The 20,863-nt window shown below is 53.3% G+C and overlaps 1 protein-coding gene across 1 annotated transcript; it reads left to right on the top strand.

Moving 5' to 3' along the window:
• The first annotated feature begins 289 nt into the window (after positions 1 to 289).
• LOC136559805 (ADAMTS-like protein 2) lies at positions 290 to 20,641 on the top strand. The gene is made up of 19 exons (XM_066555201.1): positions 290 to 468; positions 4,883 to 4,907; positions 6,718 to 6,860; positions 8,933 to 9,008; positions 9,530 to 9,632; positions 10,299 to 10,444; positions 10,664 to 10,787; positions 12,046 to 12,126; positions 12,449 to 12,624; positions 12,877 to 13,306; positions 13,979 to 14,387; positions 15,118 to 15,224; positions 15,414 to 15,540; positions 15,866 to 16,079; positions 16,673 to 16,828; positions 17,208 to 17,378; positions 18,980 to 19,156; positions 19,870 to 20,014; positions 20,127 to 20,641. The coding sequence occupies exons 1-19, from the start codon at positions 290 to 292 to the stop codon at positions 20,243 to 20,245; spliced, it is 3,108 nt and encodes a 1,035-aa protein (XP_066411298.1). The 3' UTR covers positions 20,246 to 20,641.
• Positions 20,642 to 20,863: the final 222 nt, after the last annotated feature.

Below are 20,863 nucleotides of genomic sequence, written 5' to 3'. Positions count from 1 at the left end.
TGCCGGGGCGGCCGCGGGGGCTCGGAAAGGATCGCACAGAGCGCCGAGAGAGCTCCGAGCCCGGGGGGGCGGCAGCAGGGCGGTGCGAGGGGCAGGCGGGGCGCGGCGGGGCCCGAGGAGCGCCCGGCCCCCATCCCCATCCCATCCCATCCCATCCCATCCCATCCCATCCCATCCCCATCCCATCCCCATCCCAACCCCATCCCTCCATCCCTCCCCCGCCGAGCGGCCGCGCCGCGGGTCGCCGCCCGCCACCCGGCAGGTTGTAAAGTCATTAACTCCCCCAGCCATGCCGGGCCGCGCTCCGCGGGCCCCGCCGCGCCCGCAGCCGCCGCTGGTGGGGCCGCCGAGCCGCCTCCTCCTCCGCGGCAGCGGCAGCAGCAGCGCGGCATGGCCGCCGCTCCCCGCCGCCTCCTCCTCCTCATCCTCCTCCTCCTCCTCCGCGCCGCCGCCCCCCTCGGCGATAAGGTAAGCGCCGAGCCTCCCTCCCTCGCTCCCTCCTGCCTTCCTTCCCTCCCGTCCTCCCTCCCCTCGGGGAGCCGCGGCGGGGCAGGGACGGACGCAGAGGGCTCCGAGCCGCGGCCCCTCGCCCTTCCCCGCAGGTTTCAGGTTCCCGAGCTCCGGGATCCCCGCGCTTCCCTCCCGCGCTGCTCGGCAAGGGGGTTCCGTCGCCTGTCCCCCAGGGTGACCCCAGGAGCTTTGCCCGCTTGCCGTGCCTGGCACTAACAAAAGGCTGATGGGGGTGTGAGGATGCACCAAGAGGGTCCCAGCATCACCAGAGGGACCACGGGGGCGCGGCGCCTTCCCCTGCCTGGGGGTTCGCCCGAAGCTGCCCACCACGTCCATCCCTCCACGTTCGTCCCTAGCAGGAGGCTGGCTCAAACTTAGGGCTGGAAACAAACAGATTTCCCCCTTCCCTGTCCTCCCCGCCACCCCGAGCACGGCTTTGGGCAGATGCTTTCCCCACTAACCATGGGGAGCCTGTCCAGGCATCAGCGCCCCGAGCTGCCCTCATCTCTTCTCCGCACCACAAAGGAGCCCTCAGCCCGGCCCTCCTCCCGTGGCACTTGTTTCACCGCAGCACCGAGACCCCCGTGCCTGTCCCGTCTCCTTCCCGAGGCCCAGCCGGGGTGAACGGCCCCCGTGCCCGTGGCAGGGCGGGCAGAAATCCGTGTTCCCGGCAGGAATGCCGGCTTCGCGGGGCGCCGCAGTGCCCCTGCCTCCGCGGGTCACTGCCCGCATTGTGCCTCGGCGCTCCCGTTTCCTCGAGGGGAACCCGGCCGGATTTCTTTGCTGCCTAAGGAATTCTGCTTTGCTAAAGGAAGAGGGTTCTGGGCTGTGTTTCCCACCCCCAGACTCATGGCTGGGATAAAGCAATCCCACATGAGCCGTTTTAGACACAGAGAAGACCAGACACTGCAGATTTACTGGGGATAACTCAGGTTTGAGGAGCAGCAGTGTCTCCTGTTCTGGGGTTTGTCTTAATTTTGAAGCTCAAGTGTCTCATTCCCACTTTGCTTTTACCTCCCTGCACATCTGCTGCCTGTTCTGTTTACCCTGAGCTGCAGGGCTAAATCGGAAGCTTCAGGCAGAGCAAGCCAGGTCAAGCTAAACAGATGTGAAATCCTTCATTCGGGACTGACCAGGATGGACTGCTCCATCAACACGTGTGCACTCCCTGCCCCAGCAGCTGTGTTTGCACAACACCTCAGACAAGGGCATCCCCAGGTGGGAAGAGGGCTCCCCAGCATAAACACACACCAGCTCTGCCCTGAAGGTTCCCTTGCTCCCCACGGAGCCCTCTGATCACAGATGATGTGCTGTGAATTGTCCCGGTGGCTGGTACTGATTGTTGTTGGTCTCTACTACAAGGCAGCACACAAAATGCCCACTGGGGAACTCACCTGTGGCTCCTCCTGCCCTCCCGTTGTCCACATAAAACATTTTACAAAGAGTGTCAGAAAACCTCAATCCACAGTTTGGGCAAGCAACTTCCCAACTAACTTCCTTCCTAACTGCATTCAATGCCTCTGCAAACCCTGGTGATAGAAGTGTCTCATGTTCACTCCCTCCTCTCCCTTCCCAGTTTTCCATCCTTTCTAGCAGCTTGCCCCAGGATAAGAGAATTGTCCTGCTTGCAGGGAATGGCCTAACTGACTCGGACCCAGTGTTTTGTTATGACGTGCAGCACTTGCCTGTGAACTTTCTGTCATGGCAGGATTATGAACAGAACTTGGTCGTTTCTCCACTGACTTCTGTTCACTGTTTTTCTAATTTGCTTTTCATCTGTGCCTCATTACATGTCCAGATTTTTGTTACTTATCTGCTGCAATTCCACATCCTCAACAAGGATCCCCTTCCATTTTCCCACAGATTACTGTTCTTCCTGATCCCTTAAAAATTATTCTGCATTGCTTGTTTTACCTCGGATACCTGCCCCTATGAAAAACTCCTCAGGTACCTTGCTTCAGCTTTTCTAGGGAAAATTTGGGTTTGTGTCTGCTTCCAGTATTGAATCTCTCACACAGACTATTTAGTCTACACAAATAGTGTAAAACAATGACAGGATGAGAAATAGCTTTATACAAACCCCAATTCTTTTGTGAAACATCGGGGCATAATTGCAACTGCTATTGTTTTTTCTCAGGGCTCTGGTGGAGTGTATCACCACAGCTTTAGTCAGAGAATGAGATGGGGAACCCAAACCAGGGGCGCTGAACACGGTCATTCATTCCCAGATAATAATCTGCCGTTCATTCCAGGCATTCAGACATCTGAAGCTACTTAGTATTTCAGTAAGTGGTGTGGGTTTGCTGTAGAGAGGAGCCCTTCAGTAAAGGGATTGTGGAAATTTTTGGTAGAGGACATAGAGTTAACAGCCTCAGAAAAGGTCTGGGAAGAATTTATTTCATTTTCAGCTGCTGTTTTGAGTTGTCCTACACAGGGTTGAGCAGAACATTTTACGACAGCTACTGTGCCCTTCAGTGGTGGCCCAGCCCTCAAGGCTGCAGAGAGAGCCTTTTCCCCAGCTCCTCTATTAAGGAGGCATGTTTGTGGTCTCTCTTCCCAGACAGCTTTTTTTCCCAGGAGCCAGGCTCTAATGAATCTCAAGATTAGGCACAACAATGAGCAACACGGGGGACTGGGCCACCGACACGGTAATTGCAGTCGTTCCCAGGTCTCTGGGAAAGCCAGAGTAGCTCTGAGCTGATCCAGGGCATGACAGAGAGGCAGTGGAGAATTTATTTTATCCCTTTAAACTTCAGAAAGGCCGCCTGGAAATCCGATAGGACGTCAGGCCAGGCCCACCCTTCTGTGCAGGGCTGAAGCATTTTTTGCTTGTGGCAGCCTTTGTTTGGCAGGGGGGAGAGGGGAAGCAGCTGCTGGGCCTTGGCTTGGGCAGAAAGAGCTTTCAGTAGCACTGGCTTGGAGAGTGGTGTTCCTGTGATAGTGGCAAGGCTGGAGACAGGCATTTTATCCTGGAAGAGTTCCCTGCAGGTTGGGGCTGCCAGCTCTGCTCCCCCAGCGAGGGGATGGGAGGGCAGCCCTGCCATGGCCTCCAGCACAGGTGTGCAGGCACAGGAATTCCTTGGTCAGCCTCAGAGAGGAAAAGCTGCAGCTCTGCAACCACCAGGTGCCAAACCACAAGGACCTCGGGGGAATTCTTGTGGGGAGCACCTGGCTGAGCTGGAATATGGTCTGTCTTTTCTAGGGATGGAAATTCACATCACCTAAGGAATCAGGTCTCCTCTAGGCAGAGCTCTTGGCTGGAGCCACGTGCATCTCCTGTGCTCTGGTGTTTCTAGCCTGCTCCTTTTCCATGATTCTGCAGCAGAGTGCAAATTAGAGCAGCTCCAGCATCTCCCATAACCAGGACAGTGCAAAAGAGTTCAAAATTCAGCCCCTTTTATTTCTCCCTCTGTGAGAAGTAGGTGGGGAGGGGGATTCATTTGTCCAGAATTCACTCTTGGGATTTGTTGAGAGGCTTGGGAAACTGAAGCTGGGAGTTAATCTAATCTGGAGTCTGTCCCACAGTCCTTAATTTATTATCTAGACTTTTGGAAAATGTATATATCTTCAATTAAAAACAAGAACCATTTGTGTCTTGTGGTCAGTGCAGACTTATTTCTGACAATACAATAAATTCAGCACAGATTGGAACCAGCTGCTCCAGCTCCAAGTACCTGAAGTTCCCACTCCTAGTCCAGGCCTAGGACTCAGATGCAGTCAAGCCATAAGGGACATGGCCAAGGGGACAGCTCAGCATTGTCCTTGCTTACACAAGAAAATAAATGCTCCTAAGGAAGGTCTGGCAAGGGAGCTTGGTCATGGAAAACCTGAGAGCCAAATCAATCTACTTAAAAAGTGATTGATTCCTCCAACACAGAGAGGAAGCAGGAGCAGGGATTATGGATATGGGAGAACACTTTCTATTAAAAGAACAAATCTCCCTGACCAGCATCTTTCAATAAATCTTCATCCTGTCACTGAGGTGCAGTGCAGAGATGTGTCCTATCCCATTTCTCACAGAAAGAAGCTCACAAAGGCAGGGATGCTCACCTGCCCCAAACCTCAGCTGTGCCCCCACATCCCTGATCTCCTTGCACCCAGGCAAAGCACCCCAAGAGCAGGACCCCTGGAAAGGAGCCTGCGGCTTCTCACCATTCCAAACACACAAACCCTGCTTTGTATCTGGGGTAGATACACAGAGCAGATGATTTCACTTCACCTCTTCTCCTCCTGCCCCTTCTCATGTGTTGGGATCACAAGATCCTCAGGGCAGGGCTGCCTTGTAGGTTACAGCTACTCATGTTTTTATCTTCTGTCAGTCTCATGTTTTTATCTTCTGTCTGTCAGTCTCATGTTTTTATCTTCTGTCCAGGCAGCCCATGTGCCTCATGGAAGGGGTAAGACACCAGCTTTGGCTTTTCCTCCAGCTATGGGAGAATCAATTTTGTGCTGAGCTCTCCACTCAGCCACCAGATAAATCACTGGAATTCTCCTTCCTGACAGCTGTGAAGAGCTCTTCCACCCCAGCCTTGAAAAATGTGTCACAAAGCAGCATAGGAGTGGTCAGGGAAAGATTTTAGCTGAAAATCCCTTACAATGAGAGGCTTTTGGTTTATTTCCTTCGTAAGTGTGGAAGCTGCATAGTCAGAATTTCCATTTACAGTCTGATAATACACAGCAAGACAAAAATTCTCATAGGAAATTGGTTATGATGATAGTTTGGAAGAAGAGAAAAAGGTATTTTTGAAAACACGTCTGTTTGTTTTAATTTCACTTTCCTAATGAGCAGCTCAGCTGCTGGCCACAGCATTTGGTCCCTGTCAGCTCCAGCCAGAACACTGAAGTACAACAAAGAGTTTTGTTATCTCGTTTTTGAAATCAGCTCTTGCAATCACTGGAGAGCAAAGCATCAGGTAACACAGTGCTTTTTTGCAGCAGAGTTGGCCTTCAGAAAGAGGCACTGTGCACATTGCAACCATTTAAGTTACAACTTAAAACCATTTGCATAAAGCAGCTGCATCTCCTCTGCCCAGAGGCTGTTCTGTTGGCAGGCACTGAGGAAACACAAGTTCTCAGGCAGGAATTACACGACAAAATGAAGAGCACTTTGGCTTTACTACACCCTGAAAGAGCATAAAAGCCAAGAGACAGCCCAAGCAGTGAGCAGAGCACATTTAGAGATGAGCAAACCCTGCAGAGTTTTCTCTCCCATCCATCAGTTCTGCTTTGCAGAAGGTTGTTTACAACAGGACCAAGTAAACCCAGCATGTTTTGCTACCAGTAGCACTGATACAACTTCCCTGAGCCCTTGCTTTAAGAAAGCACACTTGACACACACAGAGTATTAATTTTTGTCCATTAATATTTAAACACTTGGCATTTTAGCTGGATAAATCCCTTCCAGTCGCTGTCCTGTGTTAAACTCAGGGCTGCATTCAACACTACTCACAGCTGTGTTTCACTGAACAGCAGATTAGTTCTTGCTCAGGCAAGTTTGCCAAAGTCCCTGGGAGCTTTTAGACCATCAGACACTAAACAGGAAAATACTGCCAGGAAAAAAAACCCAACTAAACCAGAGAATTGCTTACCTGCTGGGAATTGTGGAGGCACAGCCAACAGCAGCCTACTGCAAGGACCCTGCTGGGGCCAGAGGAGCTCAGGTCTGCCAAATTTAAAGGCTGAGACCCAGAAAGGTGTGCTGGGAGAGGGAGCATTCCTCCTCTGAACATAGTGAGGTTTGTGGGGAGAGGCTCTGCTTCTGAAGCTCCCTTGAAGATTATTGGGGGATGAGGAGCCTGGATCTGAGCTGCTTTAGTCACAAAGGGAAGGTTATTCATGGAAATGCAGCTCTGAGGATTGACACCAGAGTAGTCCCAGCTCCCTGGCATGGTCAAGAGCTGCAGCTCTTCCTCTTCTCTCCTGAGCCAGGTGTGAGCTGTGCTGGGACTGATGCTGTGGGGCCAGGCTGCAGCTGCTCTTTCTGCCACATATGTCCAGCCCTACAGCCCTTCTCCATCCCATGAGACCCCAAGGCATCCTGCTTCCCATGCAGAACTCAGTCCTGGAGGGAAGTTCTGATTTTGAGATCCTGGTGTGGCCCCAGAGGATCAGACCCTGAGTTTGTCCCACCTTCAGGAGGTGACAGGACAGCTGCCTTTGGTGGTGAGGAGCCAGGTTCTCCAGCTAACAATGCTCTGTTTCTGTCAGGACAGTAGTGAGGCAGCAGATGGAGCTGGCACCTGGGATGAAGAAGTCACCAAGTGGTGGGGAGAGTGGAGCTCCTGGTCCACCTGCTCGCGCTCCTGCGGAGGGGGAGTCGCGTCCCGGGAGAGGCACTGCCTGACACAGAGGTGAGCTGGGGCCAGCCTGAGCCCCTGGCCAGGGCAATGGGGTGCCCCAGAGCTGTGCTGTGGGGCTGAGCCTCCTGGGTGTGCAGGGCCAGCCATTCCCTCCTCTGTGGCCTCTGGGGAAGGAAGGCAGCTGTCGTGTGCGGGCAGCGGTGACGGGAGGAGCGCGCTGCAGAGGGCAGGTGACAGGTTCCCTATGGCACCCACTCAGCTTGACTTACCTGATGGGGAGCAAGGGTTTGGTCCTCTCTTGGAGTCCTGAAGGTGACAGGGTTATGGACTGGCCCTGTTCCTCTTCTTTCCCTCACAAACCTTCACTGCCATGGCTGCTGTGGCCAGTTCCTGTGCTCAGGATGTGGGCACATGCTGCCAGACACCTTATGGGGACTTGATTTACTGCTGGCAGCAGCCAGCTCAGCCACATCTCAGCAATTTCCCCTCTTTATTCCCTGCAGAGCTGGCAAGTTTTTTCCCCTCTGTCATTTATCTGGCTGTCACCTGGCAGCATCTGCATTTGTCCCCTGCAGCTGTAGCAGTGCTGGGATCAGTGGGATTGGGTTTGTGGGACTGGGGAGAGCAGGGGAACTGCAGCTGCCTGAACTTCTGCTGTCCTCTCTGGGCTACCTTGCCACCAATTCCCCCTCCTCCTCCTGGTCCCCCAGCAGCTCTGTACCCTGCTGCCCCAGGCTGGTGGGCTGTTAATGAGAGCAGGCACCCTGCAGCACAGCCAGCTCTCCCTTCTGCGTGAATGCACTGCTGAGCAGAGCAACTCAGAGCAGGGCCCCCGGCCTGCCCTCCTTCCTGCAGCAGAAAACTTCTTTTTGGTGAGCTGGCTGACAGCATGGTGAGGGTCCAGATGTGCTGTAGGACCTTCCCTCTGGCTGTGGCCTCCCTGGATGTCTCTGCTGCTGCTGCTCCTCTCCAGCACCCTGGGAAAGCAGTGGGGAACAGCACAGGGAGGGAGCCTGGGGCTGTCCTGCACCCCTACAGCCAGAGCAGCCCTTCTGCCCTTTGCCTGCTTCCAGAAGAGAGATTTTTCTCTGCATTTGATGCCAGCTTTATCCTTGACTCCACAGCTGGGGAGGGAAGGGTTTGCTGTGGTGTTTTAGTCCAGGCATCAAATCTGAATTAAAAAAAAAAAAGAGAGAAATCCCAGCCCAAAGGTTTTTGCAGCTTCAAGGTGAATGGCTTAAGTGTGAGCCAGGTATGGCCTTGAAACAATTTCTGCCTGAGTCTGCAGGAAGCCTCTGCTTCTGAAAGGCATGGTACTTTTGAAGTCTTCCTGCAAATGTAGGCTCTGCCTGTGTCATGTAGAGCATTGCTCTGGAGGGACAGCTGCTGTACCTCCACCAGGCCAGCCTGAATGTGCTTATGGTGATCTTGTATCCTCAGTTCCCAGTGCTGTTTACACATTGTCTGCTCCAGATCTTTACACACTGCCGAAATTATTTTGCAGATCATTACTGCTTTGCCTTAACCTGTGGTTTCAGCCACTCTCCATACATCTGCACAGCTTTCAAGAATTTTTTCTGTCTTTGCATCAGCCCAGTATCTCTGGCAGAGCTCACGCTGGCCAGAGTGAAAGATTCAAGTGTTGAGAAATTCCTATGGGTTTGGCTCATCACCTGTACCAAGCCTTCTCTGATAATCTGTTGGGGTGGCCTGACAGGCACCATCTCTGCCTATGGCACAGTGGATTCTGAAATCACCTCCCCCAGTCACTGCAAATCCTGGGCACATCCATAGGAGGGATGGACCATCAGGTTCTGTTGTCTTTTGGTCACATCAGCCCTTCTGGAGCTCAGAGATGAATGACACAGGGGTGCCAATACTGCAAGTGCTCCCTGTCTGCTCAACCTACCCCAAAACAAGAACAGCCTAAAATCCCACACAGCCCACCCAAAAGCACTGAAGATGTGTTTCAGAGGAGATGTTGGCCAGTCCAGATCCAGAGAGCTCTGATGAAACACCTGCCTTGTTCCTCCCACTTAAGTCAGGCCTGACTCCTGTGTCATCCTCAGTACCTGGGTACTTCACAGACCTCCAGCTCATGTCAGGAAACTTCTGCTTTTCAGGCTCCAGATGCCTCAGGGAACAAACAGCACCATGTGTGTTGGTCAAGCCAAGCACTACCAACTGTGCCAGCAGCAGGTGAGAACCACTTCCAATTCTGCCTGGTCCTTATTGGGGGTGTGGGACTCAGGGGGTCCTACTTGGAGCTGCAAAATCACCAGCACTGGGGGTGGGATTGGTCCCTCAGAGGATGGAGACAAGGGATATGATCCTCTCCTGGGGTGGTGGATGGTGTGCCTTTGAGGATGTGGGAGATGGGCTCTGTTCTTTGGGACTGGGAGATAGGACAAAAGGATGTAAAAGGATATTTGTTGTGGGGTGAGGGGAGGGATGAAGTTTTTCCAGTGTGCTTTTCTTGTTGCTGCTTTTCCCATTGCTGGAAGGAATTTTTGCAGGGCTGTTAAATGCAGCTGTTTGAGAGGCCCTTGCAATGAGGCCTGGCCTTTCTGCCTCCCTTAGGGGACCTCCAAGCCCATCACCAATTCCTTCCAGGCTGGACAGGGCATTTTCATCCTGCAAGGATGGAGCAGGGACAAGCAGCTGTCACAAGAATGGCTGTGAGCTAGGGAGCTTTTTGATTGCATTTATTCCTTCCATAGCCCTGCCCAGCCAACACAGCAAGCTTCAAACAGCAGCAGTGCTCCAGCTTCAATGCCAAAGCCTTTGGGAAGCACTATTACCACTGGATGCCCCTCTATCCAGGTGGGTTTTCACAACTTCACACCAGGGGTGAGGGTTGAAAACACCCACAGAATCTCCTGGGGCACAGTAAAGTAAGGTGCAAGGGGACAAGGAATGGATGCTCCTGGCTGCTCTGGGTTGCTCTGAACAGGCTGCTCATCCATTTCCCACACAGTGACTTCACATGGGTGTCCAGTTGTCCCTTGAGGCCCAGACTGAGTTCACCTGAGATATTACCCTGTTTCTGGACTCACCTGTTTTTCCATTAGCTGCCAAGGGGACATGGAACATCTGCAGCTGCTCAGGTGAACGGGGCAGAGCTGGCCACCAGCCCACACAGTCAGTGCCCCTCTTACAGCCCTTTTTGTGCTCCTGTGCATTTATGTGTGGCCTGGGATCTGCTGATGCACATTCCCATGTTGGGCACAGTGATGGCACTACAAGGGCATGGCAAGGAAGAGGGTTTGCCAGCAGGAAATATTTCTGCTTGGCACAGTCCTCAGTGCAGCCTCATACCGTGACCCCTTCGCTACTGTAAAATCCGTGGCCTTGGGGTGTCATTGCAAGTGGCAGGATCATCCAGGGTGACATCAAACCATCAGCAGGGACAAGGGGCAGGTCCCCTCCTCACTGCCCATCTCTGGGCACCTTGAGCTGCCTGGTGACCCTGTGCCTCTGTCCCTGCAGATGACTACACCAGTATCTCCAACAAGCCCTGTGACCTCCAGTGCACCACCCGCAGTGGAGAGAGGCAGCTGATGGCCCGAGCACAGGATGGTACCTCCTGCAAGGACAGGACCTACCAAGGGGTCTGCATCAATGGGAAGTGTGAGGTGAGGCCCTGGGAGGAAGCAGTAGAGAAACTGGGATTTTACTTGCATGGCTGGACCTCCTGGTCATGGCAAAGCCAAGGCGAATTGAAACAGAGGCCTTGCATTGGATTCATTCATTACTACCCCCCAGAACCTCCCCAGAGGAGCACACAGGATAAGATCCTGTCCCTGTGGAGATAAGCTGGCCCAGGAAACCCTCTCTTGTTTTGTCCTTTGCAGCCAGTTGGGTGCGATGGGAGCCTGTACTCGCCCCGGACCATGGACAGATGCAGGGTGTGTGGAGGGGACGGCAGCACTTGCCACCGTGTCTCGGGCACCTTCCGAAAGGCAATCTCACAGATAGGTACTCCCTGCTACCAGTCTGGAGACTTCACCTGCTACTTCTCACCACCAGCTGGCATGGAGGGGGACTGGCTTGAATGTGGGTAGGAGCTTTCCCAGCTGCTTGGTGGAAAAAGTTGAGGAGTGCCACCAGCCCTGCTTAAACGCCTGTGTTCTGTCCTTCTGACTTAATCATCAGAGGAGATTGGTTTGATGTGCTCTATATTAGGCTGGTAAGGTTTCCCTTCACCTGTTTAGAATAGGAAGCAGCTGGGGATCTATTTGTTCCTATTGATTTTGGCATCTTTCCCACCTCAGATAATGTGAAGAGATCAATGAATCTTCTTTTATTTGTGCTACGTGTTCATCTGAAACTTAAGCTATGATGAGGGTCACAGCATTTTTTCAAGCTGCATTTAATCTCCTGCTTTCCCCAGTCCTGTGGCTGGCACAGCTGAGGGAGGGACAGACCCCTCTGAAATTGGGCTGAGGTTCCCTGCAGCCTGATGGCCCTGTCCTCCAACCACAGCAGGAATGGACTGTGGTATGCTCATTAGTAATTAACGAACTGTGGTTTGAGGATGTTTTGGAACAACATTTCACACTGATATTGTTTCACCAATTTGCCTCACTCCCTACAAAGAGCAGCCTAGAAAAGCACTCAGGCCCCTTTCCAGGGCAGGGGTAATGGTCCTACCCCTTGTAGCAGTATGGGTACAGTTTTGGGCTCCCATTCCAGCCCTCATAATATCTTACAGAACAGACAGGACCTGCGTTTCCAGCGGGAAAGACAAACTGCCAAACCATGCAACTTTAAAAGCCTCTTATTTCCTCTCCCTTTAAAGGTCAATTTTTATGTTACTCCTGAGACAAATTCCATGGAGTCAGGAGCTGAGGGGACCTATGCTCTTTTTCCACCCTCTGTTCAGCATCAGCCCTGATCACTACTAAGCTTTTTTTCTGTGCTCTTGCCAGAAAGAGTGTGAAAGCACATTCATCCACACCCCCAGAGCCAGACTGTTTCCTTGTGCAGCTCCTTCCCGACTCCAAACCCAGCAGTGCTCAGACTGACATCCATAATGGTGATCTGTTAATGGGATTGCAGAGATCTGGGATGAGAGCTCACAGACTGGTGCAATGTGCATTTAGGTCCTTGGCACCCTGCTCCTGAAGGGCAGTGCTGCCTCCCTACAAACACACTTGTCCCATGAGCTGCTTTTCCCACCCAGACCTTTTTATTCTGCCCTGGGGGTCTCCTCATGCTCTGTTCTGTTCCGCAGGTTACGTGTTCATCACCAACATCCCTGCTGGTGCCACAGACATCCTCATCATTGAGCGCAGGAAAACAGAAAACATCCTGGGTGAGCAGAGGAGCTGGATGGGTGTGGAGACCCCAGTTCAGCTGTCTGGGAGCTGGGAGGAGGCTCTCTGCACTCCCACCTATGCTGTGAGAGAGCTACTGAGAGCATTTCCTCCAGGGTAGCTACATGGGAGCTTCATCCCTCCAAAAACCAAGGCCACCACATCTCCAGTGCCAGGAGAGACATTTGGAACCCAAATTTGCTATGGGCAGGGCCTGGGGTTCTGTTTCTGCTGGGCTTTCCTCATTTGTGGGCTCTTTGCTCTCCTCAGTGCCAGAGTTCTGCAGAATCTCCCATTTGTCTGTTTTCTCTCTCTTTGAAGCACTTGCTGATGAATCTGGACATTTCTTCTTCAACGGCAACTCTGCCATTGACAACCCTCAGAACTTCAGGGTGGCCGGCACCGTCTTCAAGTACCGGCGGCCCTCGAGCCTGAACTCGGATGGGCTGGAGTACATCATAGCTCATGGGCCCACTAACCAGTCTCTGAATGCCATGGTATGTGGGGAACCAGCTCTAGGCTTTCCTGCCTCCTTCAGATAACAGGAGTAGAACCCTGTTCCCAAGCCAAACCTGGGTGTAGGGGGGTTGAGGAAGCCAGCAGGTGGGTGGGGGCTTTCCTTTTGGATTTATGAGGATGCTGTCTTCTCTTAACAAACATCACCAAACAGATGTGGCTAGAAAAGGCTTTTGGGAAATTCATACCCTTAAAATAAAAGCAGTTTTGTTTTCTTTCCCCATTTCCTCCAGTACTATAACTTTAATGGGAAAATGCCTCACATAACTTACGACTACACTGTGCCACGGACACCGCCTCTCCGAACTGCAGCCCCTGCTCTTGCCAGGCCTCTCTATAACCACCTACCAGTGACCAGCCAGAGCCATCCCATTCCAGCCAACTCCAGAGCTGCCCAGACAGACTTCAATGCCACGTGGCTCTCCCTGTCACCAGATGACACCAGTGAACAGCTTCCTCTAAGGGAAGGGCAAGAAGATTTAGACTTTGGTCCCTCGCACTTCTTCCAGACCAACTCCAGCACTCAGACCCAGGACTGGGGCTGGGAACAAAGTGAAGAGAAGGAGAAGTATGACTTTCAGATCAGACAGGTCTACCATGCAAACACAGCAGGAGAGGAAGAGGAGGAGGAAGCAGCAGCAGTTGGTGGAGAAACAGAGTTGGGTTGGTTGCTTTGTTTTTCCTTTCCCCATTGTATTGAGTGGAAGCAGACATTTTGCAGTGGTCTTCTTGAAATCTCAGGTGGCTTTAGCATCAGGGTGAACAGGAGGGAAGGATGGTAAATAGTGGGATGGAGACTCTCAGGAAGCAGCAAGGGCCAGTAGCTCTGTGAGGGAAAGAGAGGCTGTGAGAGGGAGGCCACAATGAGGAGGTGTTAGGACATAGGTTGGACTTGATGATCTCAAAGGTCTTTTCCAATCTGGTTCATTCTGTGGTTCTGTGATCCTGTAATATGGATTAGGCAGGGCACTCACTCGTTTCCTGAGCTTGGCAGGTAGGGCAGTGACAGCAATAGGGCCTGACAACAGTCCAGTGATCATCAGGGGACAAGTCAAACCTGAGACTGATCTAGGAGAGCCATACAACAATTCAGGAATAAGAACACGTGCAGCATTGTGCAGCCCAGGACTGAAGGTCCAGACTGGAGCTTAAATGGGGCTCCAGAATAGTGGGTGGACAGAGTATGGGCTTGGCCGAGGTAATTAAAGCCTGCTGATGCTCCCTGGTAGAAATTTTTTATTTTTAGGCTGAACACTGAATTTTTTTGCCTTGTTAAAAGCCACACACTGAAATACAAGCCATCCCATATAGTTAAAGCTTGTCTCTTATTTCCAGCTCTCAGGTTCAACCAAATCTCCATCAGCACAGCTGTGCCCTACAGCATGAGGAGACCTGAGCTGTCAGAGAAGAGCCGTGGGACGTCCTCCAGGCTCCGTCTCTTCAGGCGCCTCTGTCACCGAGATCCCCACAACGCCGCCTTCTGCAGGGAGCTGCAGCCCCTGGCAGCCAGGCTGGCACCAAGGAATTCCACAGCCAGGCTCTGGCCCCACCGGCCACAGGGCCTCCACAGAGCCCTGGCTCGCAAGAACTCGCTGGAGGACCTGAAGGTGGAGGTGTTTGCTGGGAGCCAGGGGGAAGCAGCCAACTCCAGCACGATGGCATCTGTGCAGAGCCCTCTGCTCGGGGCCAGCCCGACCGCCAACACCAGCCAGGCAGAGCCTCTGCGAGCCCCTGGCACTGAAAGGTGGCACCTGATTTCCTGGGCATGGTTGGCTGGGGAGGGAGGGCCAAGCCAGTCCCCTGCTGTCCTTGATGCCCCCACTCACCAGTGTCTATCCATGGAAGCTGCTGTAGGTGCTTCCTCCAAGGACTGATTGTTACAACTGGCCTGACATGGAGCTCCTGGAACATATTTCAGGGTCCATTTAAATGGTGCTGAAGGGCCTGGTATGGCTGTAAACAAGGCCAGGAATCCACAGCATGTCACATATCCACATATACCATCATGTCATACCCTTCCTGTCCCATTCTTCTGGGCACATAAGCTTCTGTAAACATCTGGCAGGAGACTGAGGACCAGCTTTTAAATATTTCTGGCAAGCCACATATGAACTCTGCCCACCACATCATATGATATGAGAGGGACCTTGCTTGAGCTTCCCTTTCCAACTCAAATCATGCCTCGAGGCGAGGTACAAGCTGAGGCTGAGGGCACCCCTGTGGTTGGCAAACCATGATATACACAAGACTCACTATGGATGATGCTTCCTCCTTGCTAGTTGAATTTGGGAGGTGGATCAAGGCTTTGCACTCTCTGTTCATCAGTGGTCTGCCTTGCCCAAGGTGGGGGAAATGGAAAGCAGAAACACTGGCTTTCTTTCCATCTTCAAAGACAGCAAGGAAGAATGTCCCTATATTTCATGTTTGCAGCAATTTTTTTCATTTTTAGCTCACACCACCTCCTTTTTCCACAGCAATGAGTTTGATGTGAGCCCCGTGGGCCACGACGACATCAGCTTGGCTGACATGTATCGGTGGAAAGTCTCAGCTTATGCCCCCTGCAGCTCCACCTGCACTTCAGGTAGGTTTGGCTTCAGGTGACTGATCATGTGAGGTCCTTTTGGGCTGTTGAGGGAGAGAATCCTGGTATTTCTTTGTATGGCAGGGAGAGTTTCAGATGCAGTGAGCACTCCAGCTGTTTAATGCTGGTGGGAGGAGGCTCTTGGCTCTGATGGAGCATGGCTGAGCATACCTGTTGCTGGCCCAGCAGGTATCAGCACCTCCTATGCCATGTGTGTGCGCTATGATGGAGTGGAAGTGGATGAATCCTACTGTGACGTCCTGACCCGACCAGAACCTACCCACGAATTTTGCACAGGGAGAGACTGCCAGCCTAGGTGAGTGGAAGTGACATCAGCTGTCCACAGGGAGATATCTTTCTAAGGATCACTTTCTGCTCAAGGCATACAGCCATTTTTAGGCTGAAAGATATGCTTAAACTAAGAAGACCTCACATTCCCTTGTAAGCAAAAAGAGGGGAAGAATTTGGGACCCGAATTGCCTGCTAAAGGCCAGAACCACATGTACTCAGATGTGATGAGCAGAGCCACAGCAGCAGCTGCTGGGTGAGGGAGCCCTGGGTGTGTAGCCTGTGTTTCTGCCACCCCATGCCCCTGGTCCCCCTTACCTGGGTGTTCCTTTGTGCCTTCTCTGCTTGTGGAGGTGGGAGACCAGCCGGTGGAGCGAGTGCTCCCGGACCTGTGGCGAGGGCTCCCAGTACCGCACCGTGCGCTGCTGGAAGATGCTGGCACCAGGCTTTGACAGCTCTGTCTACGATGACCTCTGCGAGGCAGCGGGGCTGGCCAGGCCCATGGAGAGGAAAGCCTGCAAGAACAAGGCCTGTGGGCCCCAGTGGGAGCTCTCTGAGTGGTCTGAGGTAAGCTTTGCTCCCAGAGCTGAGCAGCCAGGGCTGGGGGGGCCTGGAGGAAGGTGGCTGGCAGGTGTTGGGTGCTGAGGAAGCCCCTGGCCAACTGCACCCTGGTTCCACACAAGGAGTGCCTTTATCTGTAGCTGCCCTGTTCTGGCACTACTCAGCAGACAAAGCCCATTGCAAAACTTTTCTAAGGTCACTTCTAAAGCAGGACAGTAACCAAGTGAAAGCTCTGCCAGCAAGAAGCTTCCTCTTCTGGAGGATCCAAACTGAGGGACCATTGGGAAACAGTACCATGGAGATACAAAAAAACTAAAAGCCCATTGCAGTGCCTTTGACTGATTGCTCTGGTTGTGGCCCAGTGACTTTGAACAGCAGTTTGAGCATCAGCCCATTGATGTGTGGGAGCTCTAAGTCCCAAAATAAACAAGCAGCAAAGGTAAAGGCAGGCACAGAGGCGGACACACCTTTTTCTGTCCCTGCTGGGGCCCTTCCCCTCCCTCCTAGAGCAGCAGAAGGAGAACAGGAGGCGGCACAGCCGCTTCCCCACCTTGTTCTGTGCTCTGAGCGCCGGGGCTGACTCGGGGTGTCCCTTGCAGTGCTCGGCGCGGTGCGGCACGGCGGGGACCATGAAACGCGAGGTGCGCTGCTCCGTGGAGGCTCCGCTGTGCGATGAGTCCCGCAAGCCCAGCAGCGAGAAGGAGTGCACGGGCCCGCCCTGCGACCGCCGCTGGACCGCCTCCGACTGGGGCCCCGTGAGTCCGGCTGCGCTGCGCCTCTGGCGCCCAGCGCCGGGCTGGAGGGTGGGAGCGGCTGGGCAGATCTGCTGCAGAGCTCTGTCGACTCTCCTCGGGCAGGGCCAAGCTACAGAAACTAAAATAACCTCTGGGTTTGCCTCTCCTTGCTGTATATTTTGGTTAACTCTGAGCTGGGCTCTAGTCAATAATCTGGGAAGCTCACGGCACCTGGAGAAGGGAAGCCCCTGACTAAATGAACCTCTAAAGCCCCTTGGGATCCAGTGCAACAGTCCCAGTGTCAGGGCTGGACTCTGGACTCAACTCTACTGGCACCCCCAACCCTGACCTGTCCAATTCCCTGCTGTCTGATGTGTCTAAATGCCTTTTGCTCTCCAAGTGCTCAGGTTCGTGTGGCGAGGGGCGCATGAGCCGCTTCATCGCGTGTCGCAACCTGGAGGGCAAGGTGATCTCCAGCTCGCAGTGTGACCCCGCCACCAAGCCCCTGGCTGTCCACCCGTGTGGAGACAAGAACTGCCCCGCACACTGGCTGGAGCAGGAGTGGGAGCAGGTAAAGCCAAGCCCAGCCCTGCATCCTCAGAGCTCCTTTCCACCCCATATCCCTCAGGATGCGGTGGGAGCTTGGTTCCCTTGGCAGAGCACAGCTGTACCTCCAGACATAGATCTGTATCCTTGCCCCAGCTCCTTTGAGAAAGGGGGAAGGAGTAGTGAATATCCCAGCTTGTCCCTGCCGTACCCCATAAAAACCCCAAGGTTTGTGGCATTTGCTGCCTTCCCAAGGAGCTCCACGGGAGGGCAGCAATACCTTGAGGAAACTGCTCTCCCACCTGGCTCCTCAGCAGAGCCGTCTTCACTCACCTCCACAGAGGACATGAGTTTCCCACCAGTAAAGAGAAAATCTGAACAAAACCAGCCTCGTCTCTGATAAACAACAGCTGGAGGTAAACCTGAACCGCAGCCCAGATCCCTGTGCTGGAACTCACATCCAGACCATAACAGCGTACTTGCTTCAGGGATTACAGTCCAGTGAATGTGGTCCAGGTGCTCTGTTCCACCCAACACTCAGTCTCTGCACATCTTTTTACTCTCTTTCTGTTGCTCAAGGCCAAAAGACTTCATGCTTTGCCATACATGCTGATCCAAATCCCAGAGTATCCAATGAAACACATTGAGTCAGTTGTGAGGCTTGGGCTTTTTCTTTGAAGTCTTGAACAAGACAGGGATCCATATAGCACTAAGGAAGAAGGTTTCTAGGAAATAAGGGAAGCAGCCAAGCCCTCTTCCCTCCAATATGGCTAAGCCTCTCTTCTCACTTTGCTCCCTTTATAGCTGCTGACTGCATTCAGCTGAGCCTCCTCCAGCACCAGTAACAAGCACAGGCTGGTTTAACCTGGCAGTTCTGTAGCTCTCCCCTGCTCTAGCCCTCCAGGTGGGTCACACACAGTCCTGAAGTGCCATTTTCAGCTGTGACCTGGCTGTGAAACTCATTAGAGCTCTGAAAGACCAGCTGAGCTCTCCACCTTTGCCTATGCCAGCTTCTTTGCTGTGTTTCTTCACTGATGAGCTCTGAGTTTTCAGGGCAACTAAGGGCAGATGCAAGGCAGCTGCTGTGGTGAAAAAGAACTCAAAGCAGTGAAATCTCAAACTGGCAACTGCCTCCATGGGCATCAGGGAGCAGATCCTGCCTCCTGCTGCTTTTCCTGGTGGTGTCTTGAGGGAGAGAGCCCTCCCAGCTCAGCCTGCATAGCTCTGAGTTCAGCAGTGCTTGTCTGTGCACATCACCTGCACTGCACCACTTGGGTCCCCTTGGGCCCACAGAAAGCTTGGCAGTGCTCCAAGATGTAGGATGCTACATGCATTTCCTATCTGGATTTTCAGAACAGAGCTACACATAAAATAAGACAGGAACAGCCTCATGCAGTCTTAGCTTGGCTGCTGCAGGCGCCCTGTGGTAGCTGCTCTCGAGGCCAGCCAAGGTGAACTCAGCTGAACACTAATTACCAGCATCTGTCCCTGCTCCAATGGCCTGGGCAGCACTTCCCTCTGTTAGACTGGTGTTAGCACAGGCATTAAGCCTTCCTTCTGAGCAGAATGCCCTCTAGCCTGAAGCTGGAGCATCATTTGTCACCAGGCTGCTCTGTTCCCTCGCAGTGCGATGCCAGCTGTGGGCGAGGGGTGAAGACCCGGCTGGTGCTGTGCGTGGGCCTGGAGAACGGGCTGTACAGGGAGTACCCTGAGAAACGCTGTGAGACCTCTCCAAAGCCTGAGGAACAAGCTGTCTGCTTCAGGAGGCCGTGCTCAACGTGGTTCACCACCTCCTGGTCCCAGGTAGGGCTGGGGGTGGTGGGCAAGGGGCAGGGGAGGCTTTGTAGCCCTGGTTGGTGGAGCAGGACGTGTGCTGAGGCTCTCTGGCAGCCTGCTCTGCCAAGGATCTGCCAAGTCTGCATGGGACCCCAAATTATGCTCTGCCAAGGATCTGTCAAGTCTCAATGGGACCCCAAGTTCTGCTCTTCTGCAGAACAGGCAGCAGGATGAGAGACAGGCACATGCAAGCTGGACAAAATCTTGGAGCATGGGGGTTATTGCCTCAAGAAGAGGATGCACCACACTCCAGGCATGCAGGACACAGCCATGTCTGCTCCACTGACAGAAGTCTATGTTTTGTCTATCCCTCTTTCCCTTAATAGTAACTGGTGAACATTTAGGGTATGGGAAGACTGGGGAGCTGTGGCTGGCTTATAGCAGCCATTTTCTCAGTTTTCTGTCACAGCATCAACACTCCAAACAAAAATAGTTCTGAGCTGCAGCAAAGAGATGAAAAGCAAACTCACCCTTGCTCTGCCCCAACCCAGGGATGCTTTCCTCCAGCTAAAAAAAAGGGAGAGTAAGTTTGACATCAGTGTGGCATTTGACCCAAACCTCCTCAAGACCAGGGGTCTAAAGCAGGGACTAGGAGACCTCAGTAGAGCAAAGAACTTGGGAGCTGTAGAAAAACAGAAAATGCCTCTCATGCTCTCTCTGCTGCTTCTTGACCCCGACAGTGCAGCAAGACGTGTGGCGCTGGTGTGCGACTGCGGGAGGTGAAGTGCTACCAGGGGGAGGCGCTGGCTCAGGGCTGTGACCCTGCTGCCAAGCCAGAGGCCAGGCAGACCTGCCAACTCCAGCCGTGCCCCACGGAGGCACCAGGTACATCTGGGAGGGCAGGGAGGTGGAGGAGCCCATGGCTTTGTCCCTGAGGTCCATGCTGGGGAAGCACATCTCCTCTGTAACCCCTTCTGTGTGTGCTTCTGCTCCCCAGAAGATGTCTGTGAAGACAAAGCGACGGCCAACTGCGTGCTGGTGCTGAAGGTGAAGCTGTGCTCACACTGGTACTACAGGAAGGCCTGCTGCTGGTCCTGTCGCCTCAAGTCATCCTGAGCACTGCCAGGCCCTACTTTCCTTCCAAGTTCAGGGGCAGCAGCCCCCTCAACCCAGACTTTCCACTTGAAGCCACCTCACTCGGCCTGGCTGCGGAGCTAGTCCCTGTAGAGCAGCCTGCTCAGCAAGGAAGGATTTTTATGACTTAGTCATCACTGTTCCCTCTCCACCGAGAGGGTTTTACACAAGACAAACCATCAGTGCCTAGAAAGCTACTGAGGAGTGAGTTGGGAGAGCCTGTCCCTGCTGTCACCGTGTCCGAGGGTGCCGAGGCCAGCCTGCGGCAGGGCAGGGACAGCAGCATCCCTCTGCTCTGCCCTGCAGGCTTCCTACTACAAGGGCAACTGCCAAAACGCACCAAAAAATTGTGTCACAATAAAGAAATAAACTATAAAACTGTGGATTTGGGATGCATGTGCCTAGGCCAGAGCCAAGGGAGGAGCAGGGGATACAAGAGGAGCAAAAGCAGGAGCAGGAAGGGTGGGGAGGAAAAATCCTTTGCACCAGTAGAGCTTCCAGGCAGCACTGGATAAAGCCCTTTTGGTGTTGCCTGCCAAAAGAACAGAAACCACTCCTGGTTTGTATTTCAAAGTCCTCATTTATTTCTGACATTGAATT

Source organism: Molothrus aeneus, chromosome 9 (genome assembly GCF_037042795.1).
Source record: "Molothrus aeneus isolate 106 chromosome 9, BPBGC_Maene_1.0, whole genome shotgun sequence".
NCBI classification, from domain to species: Eukaryota; Metazoa; Chordata; class Aves; order Passeriformes; family Icteridae; genus Molothrus; species Molothrus aeneus.
This window is presented reverse-complemented; position numbering and strand designations above follow the sequence as displayed.

Coding starts and splice junctions, on each gene's coding strand:
- LOC136559805 (XM_066555201.1), top strand. CDS start 290: ATGCCGGGCCGCGCTCCGCGGGCCCCGCCGCGCCCGCAGCCGCCGCTG. Junction 15,541..15,865: donor GGGAGAGACTGCCAGCCTAG/GTGAGTGGAAGT, acceptor CTGCTTGTGGAG/GTGGGAGACCAGCCGGTGGA. Junction 16,080..16,672: donor AGCTCTCTGAGTGGTCTGAG/GTAAGCTTTGCT, acceptor TGTCCCTTGCAG/TGCTCGGCGCGGTGCGGCAC.